Here is a 22,348-nt window from a genome sequence, read left to right on the forward strand (position 1 = left end):
ACATGTTCTTCAACACAGGAATGAATACACCAACTATGGTTTATCCAGACAATGGAATACTACTCAGCCAAAAACAAGGGGGGAGAAAAAGAAGAAGGAACAAAAAAAGGAAGGGAGGGAATGAAGGAGGAAGGAATGAAGGCAGGCAGGAAAAAGAAAGAGAAGGAAGGAAAGAAGGTAGGAACATAGGAAGGCAGGAAGGAAAATAAAAAAGAAAAGAAGAGAGAAAAAAGAAAAGAAGAGAAAAGAAATAGAAGAAAGAAAAAAGAAGAAACTATTAGTAAGAAAGTGACAACTGGGATGAACTTCTAAGGCATTATGTTAAGTGGGAGACATCCATCTCTAAAGGGTATATACTTTATGATTCCATTTATATGACATTGTAGAATAGACAAAATTATACTGATAAAGAACAGGTAAGTGATTGTCAGGCATTAATTGTAGTGGCAGGGGAGGATGTGAGGACAGAGGAACAGAATAAAGGAGTTTTTCTGGGAAATGTTCTATATCTTGATTGTAGTGGTAATTACATGAATCTATTAATGTATTTGAATCCTAAAAACATAAAATTAATTTAATGTATATTATTTTTAAATTTAAAATTTTAAATTTGCCTATAATGTTGAGGGTGATAGATATGTTCATTTTCTTAATTGTGGAGATGTTTCATGGAAGTATATATTCATCAAAATTTATGAAACTGTATATTTTCAATATGTATAGCTTATCATGTCAATTATACTTAATACAAAATGAAAAGTTAAAGAAAAAAAAAGTTTGCCTATGAACATGAGTTAGTTATAGCCTGTGATTTGTTTCAAAACAAACCAACCCACACTAAACCTCTGCTTTCATCTACATAAATGCAGGCAAAAAAAGAATTTTTATTTTCTCTTCTCATGGAGACATTGTGTTTTTCTTTTCTGTGCTTTCCTTGGGCTGAATCTGATAATTTGAATGAAAGTCACAGTCAGGTTTTCAGTCTGTTGACTCCTGGCTGACTTGGTCCCAAAGCTACCATAACAAAATTAGCTAGAAATGGTTCTCCTGTGTGCACATCTTATACTTGAGACATACTTGGCTTGTTATTAATTAGTTGCTTTTTATGAGCATCTGAATAAGATAAATCTAGCCTAGAGATGAGGGGGTGGATTTTACTAGGGCTTTACAGAAGTAAAACAAAATGCCTCATGCTTTTATCCATTTTCAAATGATTGCTCAGTGATTGTTTACTTTGCTAACTGGATCAGTTACTGTTCTCATTCTGAAGATATTTAGAAGCTACTAGATAAAATGAGATATATGTACAAACATTTATAATACAAATCAGAATGTGACACATGCCAAAAGAATATTGCAAATCAATTTTTCTGAAAGGATATTTCTCATCAATATGGTCAGGGAAAACAACCCAAAAGAGAAAATATTTAAGTAGGGCTTTGAAGCCTAGGCAATTAAAGACAGAAAGGAGAAAGGAGCAATCATTTAGGAAATTAATGCTGAAAAATACTCAGAATTAATGCTGGAAAGCATTGGAGATAAATTTTGATGAGCAGTAAATGTCAGCAAAAGATCCTTGACCATATTCTGAAGGCAATGAGGTGTCAAGAAGGAAAACTTCTGAGCTGGGAAGTGGCATGAACCAAGTGAGATATAGAAGATCAGGCTGTGGAAGGGTTTCAAACACATATAATGGCAGAAGGGCTAAAGTCAGTGAATCCACTTTAGATGTATGTGAGTCTAAGGGTACAGACCACCAGCTTTCAAATATTTCTGGCAGCAGAACATTACAAAAATGTAATCTTTGACATAATCTCAATATCCTTACTTATTAACAAATTGTGCCTGTGTTGTGCCAGATTTTTCTACACTCTGAAGAGATAGCGCTGAACTCAGCAGAATTCCTGTTCCTTTTGGAATTTAGGTTCTAATTGGGGGGGGAGGGGGCAGAGCACATAGGCAGTAGACAAACAAGGAAATACCCCAATAACCTTGATGCTATGTAGCAATAAGAGACATGAAGACCAAAGTGAGGTTGGCAGAAAGTGACTGGAGATGGAGCAGGGTTGGGAAGAGTGGTGGTACAGCCTGAGTGATGCAGAAAGGGCCTCTCTTTGGAGGGAAATTTTGGGAAGAAATCTGAGTGAAATGATGATGGAATCATGTGAATTTCAGGAGAAAGAGTATTCCAGGCATGACAATGGCAATGACAACAAGGGTTTCTCTGGATTTGGTGGCCAGAAGCAGCCCTGGCTCCCTCAGACTCTTTTCAGCCCAACAGCCCCTGAGAATCCCCTACGAGCTCCCATGGCTCCAAGGAATGATCAGATAAACCACAGCCAGATCATGGGAATGCTAACGAAGAGAAATTGGCTAGCTGGGAAGCCAGTAGAATAAATACACAGAAGGCCTTCTCTCTTGGTGGTGCCTCAGGACGTTCTATACTGAATAAGTGAGCTGGATTAGTCAACATATTAGAAAGACTTGTGAGGGTCCCATACACATTTGGCCAGACCTTTAATTGTTCAGTTTCTCAAATTTTATTATTTCTAAAATAGGAGTAATGATTTGTTCTTCTAAGACATATGACTTTCTGTCTTCCATCTATTCTCCTCTAATTTAGACTATAAATATCATTCTATTAGCAATAATCGCGCCTCAGATAAACCTCATTGGCTATGATACTGCCACTACGCAAAGCTTGTAGATCTCCTTCTGACAGAGCCTCACCTCATAGATGTGGTTTTGAGAATTATGAAGATTAATTTAAAGAAAAATGCTAAAGAAATACTTTCTTTTTTTAATATTTTATTTATTTATTCATGGGAGACACGGAGAGAGAGAGACAGAGACACAGGCAGAGGGAGAAGCAGGCTTTCTCTGGGGAGCCTGATGTGGGACTCAATCCCAGGATCCCAGGATCATGACCTGAGCCAAAGGCAGGTGCTCAACCAACTGAGCCACCTAGGCTTCCCAAAAGGAAAACTTCTCAAGATAATTCTTCAGTTAGCCTCTTCTATAAGTTATAGTGAAACCTAAAATAAAGTAGTTATGCAGTAAACATGAATACTAAGGCTGGCACAAAATCATGTTATTGAGAAGTTTTTGTCTACACCACGTTTTATGTCTGGCTTTATAACTTATTCCTTACAATAAATATGATGAAGTAATTAGTCTTAGTTTACCAATGAAGAAATTAAAGGACAAAGGTCCTTTAAAAAATCCGGCAAATCTGGGTCAAAATATCCAGCTCTGCATGTGTTGCCCTTCAAAATATATACTTGGAAATCCCATGGTCAAGAACACTGAACATGGATCTCCATGGATCTATACTTAACATAAGGACACTTTCATAGGTATTTAAAGGCTATTTGCCTTGCAAAATTAAAATTGATAATAATATATTTGACCTCAGAAGGTAATCCCTTTGTGCAGAAAAATTGCCCAAGACTTGGAATTAAGGGATAAAAGTGATTACTGATCTGATCAATGTCATACCGGAGACTTTAAGTTTATCAAATTCCCTGGAACATATTTTTTAATATTAATTATGCCCAGTCTTGTTAATTTGTAAATTAGTAAACTGCAAATGATTTTGCTCCAGTAAAGGTGCAAATGGTATCAATAGACATGTCATCTCAAAGGTTACAGCTTTATTGTCCTGTATGCAATGTGGTAAACTTATTTCAGCTTGGCTATTTGATCCATATCTCTCAAATGCTCATGCTTACTTTTTCACTGAGATAATCTCAAATATTCTTTAAACCAGATTTGCCATCTTCCTGGTACCCTCACTTGTGAAGTAAAGAATTTGTTAACAAATACTCATTATATATTTTCACAAGAGCCATATTTTTCACTTTTTGAGAAGTACACTATGACAGTTTGAATTTAAGTTTCATGAGGGATAACTAATATGTGGACTTACTTAAACATTTGTTGTTGGGCTTTGGATATCTCACATCAAAACATGGGATTCTTCTGGCCATTTCCATTAACTAACTGGTTTAAATCCAGTAATGATTATTCAAATGTATTTCATAAAACTTTGCATTATCACACCTGTGCATTAATTGCTTTCCACAGTTGCGTGGCTTTCACATCAGACTAATTTTCTGCCCCAAATTAATAATTGATTACAAATATCAATTGTACTTTTTTAGTTCAAATGTGGTGTTAGCATTTTTAGAATTCTTTTCATACTCTCTTAGCTAAGAAATTTTTTTTTCTGGTAAATCACAATAATAAATGGAAGAGTTAAATCTCCTTTCCCCCTCCTCCACCCCAGTGGATTACTCTGTGTCTCTATTAGAGCCCAATATTTTAAAAAGAGGATGTCAAAAACTATACTCTCAAAAAAACCCTCAAAAAAGCAAAACAAAACAAAAACCTCCATTCTTACCACTCCTCTGCAGGAGAACACTTGGCTCTATTCTTTGTGGAAATGAGAGAGGAGTATTTTGCATGGGCTCATTTGAAGTTTAATTAACATGTTATCTACTTCAAACTTGTTGAGTAGTATTGCCTTCTAATAAAGCAAAAATTGTCAAGAAGGGGGAAGACTTCAAGGTTTCATCAAGAAGAACTGGAGCGTATAGACAATTTATACACACCTTATATATCTCTACTTCTAAAGTACCAGGATTTTGAATGGATATGATTGCCATTTATGGAGTTGGGAGGAGGCAGTGGTTGAGGAGGGCAGAAATCGTAATATATACTCAATATCCCATGACTCTTCTTATTAGTTGAAATGTTCTAATTAATATCTAACCAAATGCCACCACATGTCAGAGAAATATTAAATAATTTAAGAAAAGCATTCAAAGTAAATTTTAACAACTAGAAGAAAATGTACATTTGGATCCTTGCTTACCAGAATTCTTCTGGAGCTTAATTTCTACATGCATTCTTGCTTTTCAAACCTTAATGATATAACCAAGTGAATTTTTTCTCTAAGCTGTGACGACTTCTTATTCATGATAGGAGCTCTTCCCATCATGAAAGAGAAGGGGCTATTTTTTGTTTTTTAAAAAAGAAACAGATAGTAAAAACATACTCTGCTGATATTACCTGGAGGGGAAGTGACAGTAAAAATAAAGTGCCAATTTGACCCAGAGATCAAAACTGCCAGGTTGGAGAAGCTCACATAACCATCTTGACTTTCTGCCTGAGTACACCCTACAAACAAACACAGAAACACAAAGTGTTAGTTATCTACTCAAGAGCAGTTTCTTCAAGTCTTCTCTGTAAAGAGGCAATTGGACAATGGAAAATAAAAAGATTTAATGAAAGAGATTATGAAATCCATCAGGCTTTTCTTAGATAAATCTTGGAACCAAATAATCCAAGAGAGAATAATAATAACAACAGTAATTGAAAGTTTGCTAGGCCAGATAATGTGCTTTATATACATCATTTTAAATAAACTACACAACAGGAGATAGATAAACTTATGGAAGGTGAAATTACTCGGTGTTCAGATTATAACTCCACATCCGCCTGATTTGAAAGTTTGCATTCCTAACCACTACTATATATTGATTATTTTATTATTAAATGTCTGTCAAGAAAGAAAGTCTGTTATCTTATAGGTGGTCACTTTCTAGGTTCTGTCTCTCTTCTTCTATTCAAGGGATCTGTAGTTTATGTAGTGGCAGAGTTAGGTCAATAGAGCAGGACCACAGCAATGCATCAAATCATGACTGAGAAAGGCTACCCTGATTTAGCAACTTGGGTTGCTTGCACTGTGGTTTCCTTGAATAAAATGCAAAAAAAAGAAAGTTTACGTCTTCTAACAATAGGCCATCCATTTTTAAAGTGGAAAAAGGCAACTTAACTCAGGATCACATTCTCAATGCCATTAATTAGTTTTCTGACTCCACCATCCTCAAATTACTTTGCTAATTAACAGCTGCTACAGTTCACTCTGGAAATGTCACTATGATTGATATGTATGGACAACGAGTTAGGAGAGTGATCTTAAAGTTTATAAATTGTTTTGAGATCTTTAAGGCTGAAAGGTATCATAAAGATATAATATGCTTAGTGTTACATTTTTCAATTCAATTGCTTAATCCTTTTTGTGGCAACATTGTCTTTCCTCATCAATTTTGCAGAGCTAACGAAAACTCCTTTTTCAAAAACATCTTTTCCTTCATCTCTTCAGCATCCCGAAATAAATAAAATGCCCAGAAAAAATGGAAATAAATAAGCCAAGACTCACATAAATGATAGGCGCCCAAGATAAATGCAGTTTATACTCTTTAAAACCTATATGCATCAAAATTATGGTCAATAAACTCTTGCAAACAATGAACTGCAGAGTACAGATGTTCAACATGAAATCGTTTGCTGCAGTTTTTCCTTTGACAAACGTCCTTATTGTTCCCATCTTTGGAGGAATACAAAGCAGCATTTAATCGAAATGTGTCCGTCGAGCACAGTGAGTTTGCCTCGTAGAACAGCCGCCAAACTGCCTAATGGAAAGTGTTTTAGCTCCAAATGGTTTGCTTTTGTGTTAAATACCAGCTTGCCTCAGAGATCTCTACAAAGATTCCCATATATATCTATGATATTCTCAGATTTGAAGCATATGTGCCCAAAAGCTGAGGCAGTTGTTGCCAAGTACAGTACATTACTCCAGGGTTCATCATATCTCTGGAATGGTAATTGTAAAATATACAAGTGCCATCGACAGGCTCCCTGATCAAGCTGGTATAAGCAATGTACTGGCTGGGGGAACTTGGGGTGAGATGGGATGCTGGGCTTGAAGCAAGACTGAAATTGACTCCGTGACTTAACAGAGAGTGCTACTGATTGTGTTTCTGTGGGGTCTATGGTTTCCAAAATACTTTCCAGCCCTAATTCTCTCCTACAGTCATCCCTTTCACCCCTAGCTATATTAGCAAACTGATAACATCATTAATGTTGAGACTTTATTTTTTTAATATCAAAAATGTATTTTTTCCTATTATAATCTATAATTAAATATTAAAGGGTCTATAGGACTCTTAAATAATTATCTTCCAGTATATAAATTAACCTTTTTTGTTAACTGATTATAACCTCCTTTTTTACTTAGGAGGATTTACTGATACAAAAGAACATAAAGTTAAATTACAGAATAAAAGACTAGACTAGACCTACAGATATGGTTTTGTTGTTATTTTGTCTTTCACCGGGAAATAGTTAGAATAAACTAGGTAATCCATCCCAAATGGTTTTGGTTCCACACTCCCTGAAGTTTAAGAGAAGCATTTTATGATGGCTTCAAGAGATGCTTTCACTCATATGAAAAAGGGTGCTTTGGTGATGCAGGCATTCTAAAAACACACAATTCTGTAAAATTGTTTCTCTACTTCATGACACACACACAAATGTGTGCATAGAAACAACTTCAGCCCATTCCTCATACTTCCTCGGTGAATCCCCCAAGATTAATCCAGATGAGTCAGCTGGCTGAGTGTGACATTGTTAATTGAATAAAAGAGCAAACAGTTTAATTCATTTTGCATGGCCACAATATGATTCTAAGCTAGTCAATGATATCTTTGGAATAACTGAAAGAAAATGAATGATTGGGACAGGATGTCAGGAGTGGGGCAAAGTAAACATGGAGGATGAGTAAGGTATGGTACAGAATGAGGTATGGAGGATGGATAAAAAAACAGAATATGGGTAAGGTGATGAGTATGGGTAATGTTTGAAGAGTTGTGGAGTATGAGTAAGGTATAGAGTCTAAGTAAGGTATAACAAATGGGTAAAGGTATGAAGCATGGTTAAGGAGTATAGGTAACTGAACTGTACATGTCAAAATAGTTATGACAGCAAGCTTATGTTGTATATGTTTACCACATTTTTTAAGAAGGAATATGGGCAAGGTATAGAGTATGACTAAAGATATGAAGTAGGGGTAAGGCATGGAGTATGAATGAGGTACTGGATATGGGTAAGTTATAGAGTATGGATAAGGTATTGCTACAGACTTAATGTCCATGTCCCTCCAAAATCCCAATGTGGAAACTTCATCTCCTGTGTGCTGGAATTTGGAGGTGGGGTCCTTGTGGACTGATTAGTGATTAGTGCTCTTATAAAAGAAACTCTAGGGGTGCTTGGGTGGCTCAGTCGATTAAGTGTCCTATTCTTCTAAAAAAAAAAAAAAGAAAGGAAGAAAGAAAGAAATAAAAGGAAGGAAAGAGAAAGAAAGAAAGAAAGAAGAAAGAAAGAAAGAAAAGAAAGAAAGAAAGAAAAGAAAGAAAGAAAGAAAGAAAGAAAGAGAAAAAGAAACTCCTTGGGCCATGTGAGTACACAGTGAGAAGATGGCCACCTGTGAATCAGGAAGCTGGCCATCACCAGACTTCAAATTTGCTAGTACCTTGATCTTGGACTTCTCAGTCTCCAGGACTGTGAGAGGTAAATTTTTGCTTTTGTTGTTATTGTTGTTTTAAGATTTTATTTATTTAAATAAAATAAATAGAGACACAGAGAGAGACATAGGCAGAAGACGAAGCAGGCTCCCTGTGGGGAGCCTGATATGGAACTTGATCCCAGGATCCCAGGATCATGACCTGAGGCAAAGGCAGATGATCAACCACAGAGCCACCCAGGTGCCCCTTTAGTTGTTGTTTATAAGCCACTCTGTCTACAGTGTTTTGTTATAGTAGCCTGAAAAGACAAAGACAGATCTGGAGTGTGTATAAAGTTTGGAGCATGGATTCTTATCCATATGGGCATGGAATATGGGTATAATGTGAAATAGAGAATTAGGGGTAGGTGAGCTTCAGTATCTAGGTGAGGACAGTTGATGTGCACATTACTGAAACATGGAAAAACAGCAGAAAATTGGTATTTTGACACTGTCGTTTTAAGATTAGAAGGGATTATTATATCTTCTGAATTACTGTTATGTCTTCTGAATCTCATAGCAAAATGACACCAACAGCTACATGGCATTGAAGAATGGACAGAATGACATCATCAAAGCAGGCAGTTTAAAACTACCTGATAATACAATTTTGAATGTTTAATTTTCATATTGGCCAATCCTGGATAGCTTTGCTTAACTACCTTGCTTACTTTATGATGTGGCTTGTTTCTGTGAATTTGCATGTCCTTATCATTTTGGGCTGTCCTCTTTCCTTGGGATTTTAAACCTAAGGTGTTTCAGGCTTAACTGCTTTGGCAAAAAAAATGACCAAGAATAGCAAAAATATGAGTCAGCATTATGGGTGTTACTTGCACCAAAGTGAGTAAAATATACATTGTTATGAGTGGAAGAATGGAAAATATGGAGTCTGTGAGGTGAGTCTCACAGAATAAGCAGCCTTACCTGGGCCTTTAAAGTTGGATTGTACAAACGAAGAGTGGACAGGATGCTCAAGAGAGTAACAAAACTATGAAAGTTTGGGGAAATAATTTTTGTGCACAGGCTGAAAAGATTTAGTTTCTCAATACATAAGTAGATAGGATAGGGAATTTATAGGCCAAAATAGTTGAAAGGCAACTTGAAAAAAGATAGCAAAGAAATTTATAGCTCTAATAAGAAAGGAAGAGAATGAGACAAACCTGAGACAGGGTTTTTGAAGCTATGAAATATTTAATCATGAAATGTCAGTTGCCTCCTCAAGAACATTTTCAGAAGGGACTAATTCTGTTTTTCTGGAGTTGATGAGGGGTAGCTTTGCAGGAAAACAAAATGTATAAGCTAAATAGGCAGTGATATAAAAAACTTCTGGGATTAATTCATTAAAAACAATGTTGAGTGATAATTCATTAACTTAGAAACTTTATCATAAGAATTTTATATCTTTCCTTTTTTTCAAGACAATCACAAAGAATGAAAGGACAACATCCTCAGGAGAGACAGGTGTTTTATACCAGATGACAGTAATAGTTCAGGCCAAAAAAATTAATTCAACTAGCAGGAGAGGTAAGATTTAGCATTTATTTCTACAATGGATTTATTCCTATATATTTTAGTGTTTCATATAGTTTACAGAATCCATCTGAAAGAGTTTAGGCTCATAGCTAGTATAGAGCAAGAAATAACAGTAAAGTCATGGCTTATTCTTGGAAACCAGCAATTTTATAGATATTTTGAACTGGTAGATGATTCATTTACAAGTTTGAGGGAAAAAAATTACAGACAACCCAAAACCAATAGAAATGTCTTGACCAACTCATGAGGTACATAAGAAAGCTGATAAGCTCATTTTTTAAAAGTTATTAATGCACTCTCTAATTTTGCTTCTAACTGTTGCCTGTGCATTTGATGTCAGATCTATGAAATTATTCCTAAGACCAATGTCAAGATTTCATTTATTTTTTTCTAGGGGTTTTTTAGTTTCAGGTTTTTTTTTTTTTTTTTTTGTTTCAGGTCTTATGTTTTAAATTTTAATCCATTTTGAGTTACATACTCCAAATGGTGTAAAATAATGCTCCAATTTCACTCTTTTCCATGTGGATATCCAGTTCCCCAACACTATCTGTTGAAATGCCTATCCTTTCCCCATTGTATATTCTTGGCTCCATTGTCGAATATCAGTTGGCCGTATATGTGAGGATTTATTTCTAGGCTCTCTATTCTGCTCAATTGGTCTATACATCTATCTTTAGGCCAGTACAATACTGTTTTAATTTTTATAGTTTTGTAATACACTTTAAAACTACAAAGTGTGATGCTTTCAGTTTTGTTTTTCTTTTTCAAGATTTCTTTGGGTATTCAAGATCTTTCATGGTTCCATATAAATTTTAGAATTGTTTTCTCTATTTCTGTAAAGAAACACTATTGAGATTTTGATAGAGATTGCACTGAATCTGTAGATTGCTTTGGGTAGTATGGACATGTGAAGCAAAGTTCGACAAGATGCTTAACACCACTAATCATCAGGGAAATGCAAACTAAAACTCCAATGAAATACAATCTCACATCTATTAGGATGGCTATTGAAAGAAAAAGAGAAAGAAAGAAAGAAGAAAGAAAGAAAGAAGAAAAAGAAAGAAAGAAAGAAAGAAAGAAAGAAAGAAAGAAAGAAAGAAAGAAACCTGGTAAAGATGTAGAGACACTAGAACTCTTATACACTGTTGATGGGAATGCAAAATAGTGCAACCATTATGGAAAACAGCATGGAGTTTCCTCACAAAAATAGAAATAGAATTACCATATGATCCAACAAGCCCACTTCTAGATATTTATCCAAAAAGGATTGAAATCAAGATCTCAAAGAGGTATCCAAATCTCCCATATTCATTGCAGTGCTATTCATACTAGCCAAGATATGGAAACAATGTAAATGTTCATCAACAGATGAATGGATTTAAAAAGTGCCATATATACATAAAATAGCATACTATCCATTAGTCTTAAACAAAGAAAATTCAGAAATATGTGACAACATAGGTGAATCTCAAGGATATGATACTGAGTGAAATAAGCCAGTCACAGAAGGACAAATACTGCATGATTCCACTTACATATCATATCTAAAATAGTCAAACTCATAGAAGCAAAGAATAGAATGGTGTTTTTTTTAATTTTTTATATGAACAAGCTGCAGGGAAAATAAATGAAGCTAGCAGTGGTCCTAGGACTTACTAGGAAGGCAATAGAGGAGAAAGAAAGATGGAGAGGGAGACGTAAACTCTGACAGCCTACTCTGGACCAGGTGCTTTGCATTTGTCATAGCATTTATCCTTCATAACACGGAGTATTTCTATTTTCCTATAGAAACCACATCATAGGGGTGCCTGGATGGCACAGTTGATTAATAATTCGACTCTTGATTTTTGGTTCAGGTCATGATCTCAGGGTCATGAGATCAAGCCCTGTGTGGGCTCTGCACTCAACAGGGAGTCTGCTTGGATTCTCTCTCTCCTTCTCCCTCTGCCCCTCCCCCCATGTCATGTACTCTCTCTCTCTCTCTTTTAAATAAATAAATATATCTTAAGAGAAAAAAAAGGAATAATATCATATCTGTGACTTGCTCTCTGGGACAGTCCATGACACTGTACCAGAATCACTTGTCTTGGGGACATGCTTTTTTTCTTATATTAAGGATACGATTATGACAAAATGGTCCTTATCATGCAAAGGGAGAAAAGGAGGCGGGTTCTTAAGTATTTACTGCCGGTCTAATCTTCCTTTTTACAGATATGGCATTGTAGACTGGGGATAAAGGAGATTTCTTCCAAACTACCCATGATATTGAGTATTACTGACCTTGCTAAAGATTCAAATCTCTGCAAACATTTTCTTTCAGATGTAGTACTAACAGGAGTCTGAATGTCACAGGTACCTACCTTTCAGCACTGGATCTGATGTCCCTTCCAAGGAAACAGAAATGGCCCAAGGTTCTGATGGGGGACCCAAGGACTCTATTCTCTGATTCTGGAAATAAGAAAAACAGGGTGGGGGGAGTTGAATTGAAAGGAGAATTTTATGAAGTTATCTCAAACAGTAAAGGACCCTGAGAGAATTTTTTATGAAACACATATTCAGTAGAGATAGGTAGAGGAAGGAAAATGATGAATATTTTCTTATGTTAAGAATATATCAAAATTATCTTATAAAAAAAAGAGAATGGGGGGTGCCTGGGCGGCTCAATTGGTTAGGCATCTGTCTTTGGCTTGGGTCATGATCCTGGGATCTTGGGATTGAGCCTGATATGCGGCTCCCTGCTCCCAGGGAGTCTGCTTCTCTCTCTGCTCCTCACCCCCCTCCCCTACCCACCCCTGTTAGTGTGCATGCACACACTCTCTCTCTTTCTCAAATAAAATTTTCGAAAAAAAATAAAAGAGAAGATAATGGAGATTATTGTAGGAGTATTTGGGGCAGGTCAGTGAAGAGGTGAAGAGAAAATTAACCTTACAGGAGAGGACAGTGGTATTTCCATTGAAGATTAATAAGGAAGGTATGATTGAGCAAAGGAAGCAGGGCTCAGCTGTCTAAATGCCATATTATACTTCCAAAAGGACAAATTTCCAAGTGTTGACCTCAATCTCACCACCTTCTTCCCCATGCAATCATGTCAGGGGTATATATGTACAATTAAGAGTAGAAAGCTTATTTCACTACTTTATTTCCCTTCCTTCCCCACATGACTTTAGTAAATATGGAAGAAATAAGATAGAATCAGAGGACACAGACACTAAAATTAGAATCACACAGACGCCTCTGTTGATGATTTACTTAACCACATATAAGAGGCATCATTTAAAATAACATAAAACTGTAATGCAGATGTGATAACAGACATTCCTTCATTAGCATATGGAATGATTTCTTTGGGAAGGCTAGATTTCCAGGAGATATGAAAGACCTGCTTCAAGAATTTGCTTGGGGAGGGAAAGTATCAGGATTTTATTTTTACTTTTCATCAGATCTTGGGCACTCACAGGAAGCAAGAGGAAGCCAGACCTCAGCTGTGAGGTAGAAGGCAGACGACAACGTACACAGAGGTTCTCAGGGCAGCAGACAGACAGCCACTCGGTAAATGTGTGACATGTGCCCCATAAGACATGCTCCCAGCTCTAAGAGAGATGGGTACCCAGGAACCAGTTACCTGCTTATCCAGAAAAACGAGCTGTGGCTGTACTGTAAGCTCCTTTCCCACTTCTCCGTCTGAAGGCTGGACGAGGACCGAGAGAGCATAGGGCCGAATATATATGAAGTTCCCAGTTTTAAAACTGCTTGCATTTCTGGCACATGTTGACAAAAATAGAACACATCCATAAGGTTACAGATATCATAACAATTTCTCAAGTGCATTATTACCAGTGAAAATATTTACATTGGCTGTTGTTTCTAGAAACTTCATAATGTATTATATGGAACATATGACCTTATAATCAAACAATAATTAAATATTTATTTTTCTGTGTTTGTTTAGCATTGATAAAGGATGGACTGGTGTGTGGGAGGGGTGGAAAGAAGCACAAATTAAAACTTGGATTTTTATCACCGTTCCTTAATATCGGCCCCAGAATGCTTTACCAGACTAAAATGTTTAGAAGGTGTAGATATGTTCACTAATCTGCTCGTAAACCAGCTCTCCCCCCAAAACTCTGATTTGTGGTATTTTCCAATTTTTGTGGTATAAAGACTTCTATCATGGCTGATTCGAGGGACCAAAATGATGTCACTGAAAGAACTGGAAAAGATGCCTGACAGCAAGCTCTGACAGTAGCACTGTTCTGCACAGAATAGCTTAAGGACTCCTCACAACAACCCTTTCATATTTCATTCTCCACAGTGTGCTTGCACTAAATAGGCTCAATAACTGTGGAATTAATTGATTAATTTATTTTAATTGAATGAAGCCCTTAGGGAGAATAATACCTTAAAATTAATATATGCTGAGCACTTACTGTGTACCAGGTACTATTCTAAGCTTTCCACATATAAACCCAGTGCATCTTTAAAATGACACTGTGATGTAGGTACTTCCAGTTAAACTGGAAGAAACTGAGACCCAAAAGGGTTTAAGTAACTTGTCAAAGGTCTCACAAATGATCAAGGTCTAGAGCAGTTAATCAAGGAGCTATATTATTTTTCACCTCTTACAAGCATGTGAATTGCTAATGTGACTCAGTAATAAAATACAATAAACATAAAATGGTTATGCAATTCATGATACCTCAAAATATCTTTTTCCCCAAAGCTTTGGCGTTTTTTCTTTTCTTTTCTTTTAATATTTTATTTATTTATTTGACAGAAGGAGAGAGAGAGCACACAAGCACGCAAGCAGGCAGAGTGGCAGACAGACAGAGAGGGAGAAGCAGGCTCCCTGCCAGCAGAGAGCCAAATGTGAGACTCAATCCCAGGACCTTGGGATCATGACTCGAGCCAAAAGCAGACACTTAAGTGACTGAGCCATCAGGTGACCAAGCTTTGGTGTTTTGATGACCAATACAGCTCTATTAAAAGAATATTATAGATTATATATCCATTGTCCTATTAAGCCTATTGTGTATTATGCATCACAGCCATGCAATAGATTTTTAGCAATTACATGGAGAAATATAGAAATCATATATCACACATATTACCCTAGTAGAGGGCATCCTTTGTTGACTTATTCTCAAAACAGCCTAGGTCAGTTCTAACAAGGCTTTGATTAAAAAAGAAAGAAGAGGGAGGAGGAGGAGGAGGAGGAGGAGACAGCTACTCTTCCCCAATAAATGCTTCTTTATTCCCCAACCATTTTTTTCTTCCTCTTTCACCTAAGGAGAAAAGGATAAAATATTTATTTAACATGGAAGGTGTATGTCAGGCAAAGATGACAATTCATCCTAAAAAGAGGAAAGAGTGGAAGAGCAAAAGAGCAAATTGAGTGGATCACAAACTACGAAGTTTCTGTAGGAAGCATTTTCTCCCTCCCCTGAGAATCCTGGGTGAACAAGGCCAGGGTGGTCGTATGTGGTCCTAGGAATCCCCTTTGGTCATCTACTGGCTAAAGCTCTGACCTCTGTGCTAGAACCACTCACTGGGAATTCAACATACATTAGTTTAATCATCACTTATTAGTTTGCTTAGCCTGAATGGGTAAGTTTTCTTTTTTTTAAGGGGAACTATTTAAATCAGATTTTTAAAATCCATGCTATTAATTCTATCCTTCCATGGGGCCCAGATTATTGGAAAATTCTAACATTATTACCAGATCCTATTTCTCCCCTAACTCCTTCTTAAATGCTTTCTGATGTGGGATAGGGTGCAGGCTAGCAATGGGGTTAAGGAAGCCAGAAGACTCCAGCGCAGATCCTGACGTAAGTACATTGCCGTCTAGAGATGAAGAGATGGGAGTCAACTGCCTGAAAACCCGCTGAAAGGCTCGTCCCTGACACATTTTAAAGTTTATTGTGAGCAAACATCTCTTATTAAATGTAAACAGCATCTCACTGGAGGTCAGAGACTTGCTGCTACAGCATATCCCAAGGTAATACCACTTTAAGCTCCGCATAAACTCTTAAGCAGTTTCTATCCTAAAACCTGACCGTAGGTGGTACAGTTTTTTACGATATGTTATAATAGTGCAATAAATCTGTTAGCTTAAAATCGAATCTCCGTGGCCTTTTAGAGAAATCATCATTAAATGCAGGGTCCTGTTAATGATGCCATCGAAGTGAAATTGTTTAATCTGCTAAGGGGGTGAAAGGTCACCAAATGAATTTTTTATAATACATCAACTTGACACGCAATAGGGAAAACTGTAATAGATAAAAGCAAAAGAAAAGGGCACTGTCTTCTTCTGATAGGTCAATAGCAGCCAAGAGAGTCACTCATCCACGTTCCTTTCACGATGGGGCTCCTTTTGCATTTAATATGGACACCCAATTAATACCTCAGCACCACAGACAACCTCATTTTAGGTGACTTATAGCAATTTCTCCCCCTTCCCTGAAATGAAAGTGATCACAATACATCATAGCATTGTGCGAATTAACGTTAATTGATTCAAGTTACCAAGCAATGATGGGCCACTTATATAATCTAGGCGTTATTGGGTGCTAGAAGGGATGGAAGGAAGATTAGATTCCAGTGTCCGTTGCTGTGACGACGGGAGTCACCTGACGCCTTGTTAGACAGTTGTAAGGTTCTATTGCTGGCCCCAGTGGGGTCGTCAGTAAACTGGAGTGATGTCCAAACATCATTAGACGCTGCTCCGATATTAAAGCAAAGGGATTAGCAACTTATTGCAAGCAACCTGGATTTGTCATTGTGCTGTCGTTATCCAATTTCCAACTGCTAATGTGACTGTAGCCTGCAGGCAGAAGGACCTACAGCCAAACTTTAAAAAATGGGGGAGGAAAGTGCCCTCCAATCCTCCCAGTTTTAACCACTATATAACAGCTTCCAATACCCAGTCAAGTATGTGAAAGAATTTTCCCCCCTTTGATGATGCTTAAGTACAAGCTAAAAAAAAAAAAAAAAAAAAAAATCAAGAGAATACAGGCATTTCCCAATTCTGAGATCACCACTATTCACTCCAGCTCTTGATTTTCAATCTGCCAGATCTGAAATGCTTACTTTTTCAAGAGGAAAGGATTATTTCTATTTGCATGGCAAACTTGGCAAATAAACAAATAAGTTCTGTTGAAAGCTGGTTCTGGGCAAGACCTATGGGGGTGGGCTGAAGGTAGGACTGTTAGAGATACTTTATTGTTCTTTCTTCAACCTTCACCTCCTCAAAGTTAAGTCAGATTTCTGTAAAAGTGCCCCATGTTTCGATTAAATGTTTCAGTTGTCCTGTATTTTCAATTCTTCCTGTTTTAAGTAGGCTAGATAGAGCAGAATCTATATGTGCCATGCATGAGGTGACTTGAATTCCAAAGAAGTTTGCAAGATTCCATACCTGGAAGAAGAAAGTAAGCTCTCTAGTCAACTCCGTTTCACAAACACGTTAACCCTTCCAACTACGTCCAAACATTGTTCTACGCACTGTGAGATGTGCAAACATAAATAAAACACCATGACCTCTGTCACTCAGGAACAGAGTCCCCCCACCCACTCCCTATACGGTTTGCAAGGCAAGAATGACTTTCCGGAGTACACACATACCATTTTACTTATATTTCCCAGTCCTTGTCCTCCCTATTAAACTTAGCCAGATGCCTTTAGCTGCTGTCAACTCCTAGGGAGAGAAGAGGGAAGAAATGGCTTAAGATCTGATGGTTTCCTTCTGGCACAACAGAGTGGTTCCAAACCTGGTACATGGTAAGCACCTAATACATGTTACTGTAGTAACACTATGACAGGTCAGTGCCCTTCATGCATTTCTCTGCTCTTAGGTCTTTATATGCCTCTGGAAAGCCATTACCTGGCCAATCTTGGCCTGGCCAATCTCAAGTTCTGGTATATTTCTCATTTGGTATGCTTTGTGCTATGTTCTAGTACTTATTATTAAGCTCTGTGGTTCTTTGAAATTACTCATTTCAAATTGAGACTCCAGTAACCCTAGGTGTAGGTTGCAGTGTGCCAGGAGTATATAAAGGCAGAGAATAAACATGGCATATCTTCCAACAAGGTCAACCCAAGGGTTAAAATCTAAGCATTTTAGGTAGAGAAACTCATTTAAAATAATATTTTGTAATAAATCTATCATGACTATCTTATCTGGGATATTGGAAACTCTGAATACATTCTTTAAGATCACACACAAACTATTCAAAATGTTCTGTTTGCATTAAGGTGCTGTAGCAGTCATAGTGCAGCCAGGAAAACAAGAGCCAAGATTTATTTGCTGGGAGATATTTAATACGGGATATTGGTTACACAGGAATATCAGAATAACGAAGAAGCCAAACAGGTTACATTTCACTGCAACAAATATTATGCATGAGTCTATGCTTAGGCACTCTTGGGAATATAATGATAAATTGAAGCATTGACCACCTAATAATTATTACAAAGAGAAAAATACACTACAGTTAATATAACTAAAGTTAATTTTATAAAAAACTAGACTAACGGTGAAGCAGGTTCATATTGAATTAATTTCTCTATAATTATACATAGAATTAGATTCAATATGACATATTCTTGTTAAATAGTTGTACAAATGTCTGTTTTGCCTTTCCATTAATTTTTAAATCTCTAGATTTTCATATGAGCCATATAATTTTCTGGATATAATAGCTATTCAATTAATGTTTGGGAACTAAAAGATATTGAAATCTAAGCTTTTATGAGTCCTTATATCTACCTACAACTTCACCATCTGTACACAGAGATCTTAGTTACTTGATTTTAAGGTAGCATGGTTCAATTTTAGAGTTAGAGCTACATGCGAATGTGATTGAGGAACTGCTGGATACAGATATGTGAGTGAGCAATGGATTACAGTTAGTTACATCCTGTTTATAAGGAAAATAGCAGAAAAATATAACCTGCAGAAGTAGAGTCAAGGATTTAGTGGTCTGGGGCCAATTAGTGTAAGAACAATGGTCCCTAAGGGTATCACTGCAGAAACAAGACTGTGAAATAAATGATAATTTTAATGATAACCATGAGTCATCAATAAAAATGTGAATGATCTACATTATTTCCCACTTAATAAGGGTTGATAATATGTGGGGGATTTTTTTGTTTTGTTTTTAGTTTAAGTGATGAATGGTTTTAAAAATGTAGTGATGAAAGGAACAATTTTTAATTAAATGGAAAGTTTGCCTATGCAAAGCATTTTATTTTCCTTAAAAAGCCAGATATATGAAATACCATTAAGACAATTTCGCCATCCACCTAGCTCAACAAAGCAGTGAATTTGTATGGTAGCAAAAAGAAGAAAGAGCACAGAAACATTCTTCAATGGCAGATCACTGTTTTTTGCCATGAAGGAGGAAAGAGACAAGCTGGCAGTACAGAAATCTCTTCCAGGATGAACCTTCTGCCAGCCTTGAGAAGAATGTCCTCCCATGTTGACAGAAAATTCTGTTCTTGTATACTCAATAGCTGTTTTCTAGAAAGCAGGTGCCTGGGGATATGGAGAGGTTATACAAGAGAAGATGCTAAATGAGACTGCACATCAATAGACTAGTTAGTCTCACCAATGGTCTGAGCTAGTTCTCTTCTCTATTCCAAGTCCACTTGAGAAGCTGCTATTTACAGAGTAAGGGAATTTAAAAAGATGCTAAGGTGATGGGCTCAAGAACATACAGAAAGCCACTCCTACAATGTCTTGCTCACCCTCATTAGAACCATTTTCAGGAGCCAAGGATCCTGGCAATGTCATAAACAGAGAACTTTATTTGAGATAACATATTAGGTCTTTACTGCTGCATGACAAATTACCATAAACTTAGTGGCTAAAATAATACAAATTTATTACCTTTGGGTTATGGATTAAGAATCCAAACAGGCTTGGCTGGGTTTACTTCTGGAGCCTCTCAGGAAAAACCAATTTCTAAACATTCAGATTGTTGGTGGAATTTATTTCCTTGTGGCTGTAGAATGGAGGTCCATATTTCCCCACTGGCTGTCAGCCAAGGTCCATTCTCTATTTATTACACCTGCTTTTTTTTTTTTTTTTAAAGATGTTGTCCCTTCCATCTTAAATCCAGTGATGGTTTTAAGCCCTTCTCACACTTTGAATCCCTCTGTCTTCCTCTTTAGCCAGAGGAGGAGAAAGCTCTCTGCTTTAAAGGGCTTATGCTATTATTTGGGCCCACCTTGATAATCTGGGATATTCTATCTTTGGATCAACTGTGCCACATAACGTTCTGTATTGAATGAAGTTCTATCTCAATATACTCATAGATATCTGGGATCAGGGCAGAACATCTTTGGGAAGCCATTTTAGAAATTTTGCCAACAATAAACAGCCTTGGCATTTCAATATTTAAACATCCAAAAAGATACAGATATATTTAATTTTACTGTAGGACAAAGAATATTACTTAAAGGTGTTTAAAAATATTTTTTAATTAAACAGGGGAAAGGGAGAGAAAAGGGAAAGAAAGGAGAAACATTTGAGAGCAAAAATCAAGTTCCTACTGAAAGAAAGGTAAGCAATATAAAATGTGTCCTGCCAGGATTCCGGATGAAAAACAATATATAAATAAGATTTCTGTGGAGAATGCTTAGTTTAAAAAGGGCAGATTGAATTTATGGTTATCTCTGTGCCCCCAACTCCACTGAAATTACTGAAAAGCATAAATATAAATAAAATGGTGTGAACCATTAGCATAAATGGTTTTGTAAACTAACAAAGATAAAGACAAAGAAGGAGAAGAGAGAAGTATTGACAAGAGGTCAATGAAGTATTGGAAGGTGGAAAACAAGTTCCTGGAATGGACTTAGCCAAATGGAGAAAATTTAAATCCAGATGCCTCTAGGAGAGAATAAAGACCAGGAGAGGCCAATTCACTGTGTATCATTTAACTAAAAAATAGAACGAACTCCATTTCTCCTCCTCAAAAATGAATTGGTAGCTTTTGGAAAGCAGGTAGTATTCCGCTTGAAAAGTAAATGTCCAATATGGCCTCAATTTGTTGAAATGCATGCAAACCCATTAAATTAGCAAGAGTGAACCTCTCGAGAACATCTATGGTGTTTTTTACTGAAAGGCCTGTGTTCCTGGGCTGATTCTGCTGTGTCAAGGTCAGTTCATTAGCTTGTCAATGGCTCTCCAGTGAGTTCAATGGAAGTCCCAACTGACACTGATCAAAGTTGAAAGAAACAGGGCTGGCCTGAGGCCTGCATAGGGCTCCAGGGTTGTTTAGCATATTGTGCAATTCTTTGGACCATGGGAAATCTTGCTAATTTTCATTCAATCCCTTAGGACAAGGCATTTCTTATTCTGTAGAGATTTATTCAGATATACTTAAGAAGCAGCTTTTCCTTATCTTCAGAAGATTTGCTTTTTGCCTTACATTTCAAATCTCTCTTAAAATACTAGAGGGACACAGAGAGATAAGGGAATAGAACATATCCCAACAGAAAATCGATGCTATAATATACATGTTTGGCAGCTTCTTATTAAATCAGAAATATCTGAGTCAAAAGTGAAAACATGATGGCTATGATGGATAGTAAGCCATAAAGGTGATCTCTTCTCTGAAGCTGTCTCACCTCTTCATAATAGAAAGATATCGCCCACAGATATGTGTCTGTACCTAAACTGGTACTGGTTCTATTTTCCTTCCTGGGCTTCCTCTGCTATACATCCATATTTCTACTCTGACTTTTCTCTCCTTGTAGTTAAAGGCTAAATGTTCACTGAGTCTTTTTTTATACATCACACAAAAATCAGTTATTTGGGAATGATGACCTATTAGAAAAGCTCAATACTGTAAAATCTAAATAAATTTTAGCAATGGATTGGCCCCTTTTTCTCTCTACTCAGTCAGTCATACATGTATTATATCTATAAGAACTCAATGGGATCTAAATGAAATTGGGCTAAAGGAAAAAGATATTTAAATACAAGCTAAGATGCATTGGCATCATTTTTTTCATATTCTTGATTCTTATATTACCATGCATTCATTATATATAGCATAATGACATTGATAACATGGTGAAGGTTTGTTGGTAAAAATAGCCAAGATTTAATAGGTTCTGAGCAATCCACATAACTAAGAGTACTTTTTAATTTTTTTTTTTTTTACTTTTTAATTCTAAGATAATTCCTAAAGTCCTTCAACTCAACAAGAATTCAAGGGAAAAAACTGCTTGAGTTTTCTTTTCATATCTCTCATACATATTAATGTACTGTCTGGAAGATGAACATCTACCTATGTTATAATTCAGGTAAAGTATGACACAAAAACACTAGCTGAGCTTTCATTTGGATATATTGCTCTATATATAAAAAAGGCAATAAGTATGTTAGTTAAATATGACTAACAATGT

At 36.5% G+C, this 22,348-nt stretch overlaps 1 protein-coding gene and 1 pseudogene across 1 annotated transcript in view; both read right to left on the reverse strand.

Moving 5' to 3' along the window:
* PKHD1 (PKHD1 ciliary IPT domain containing fibrocystin/polyductin) overlaps nucleotides 1-22,348 on the reverse strand; it is a 459,739-nt gene that overhangs the window by 25,728 nt on the left and 411,663 nt on the right. The window contains 3 exon segments of the mRNA XM_055330173.1: nucleotides 5,074-5,181; nucleotides 12,301-12,388; nucleotides 13,563-13,698. Of these exon segments, the coding sequence (XP_055186148.1) occupies nucleotides 5,074-5,181; nucleotides 12,301-12,388; nucleotides 13,563-13,698 (332 nt within the window).
* On the reverse strand, nucleotides 2,537-2,702 carry LOC129513230 (U4 spliceosomal RNA; annotated as a pseudogene).

This window comes from Nyctereutes procyonoides, unplaced genomic scaffold, assembly GCF_905146905.1.
Source record: "Nyctereutes procyonoides isolate TBG_1078 unplaced genomic scaffold, NYPRO_anot_genome, whole genome shotgun sequence".
Taxonomy (NCBI): Eukaryota; Metazoa; Chordata; class Mammalia; order Carnivora; family Canidae; genus Nyctereutes; species Nyctereutes procyonoides.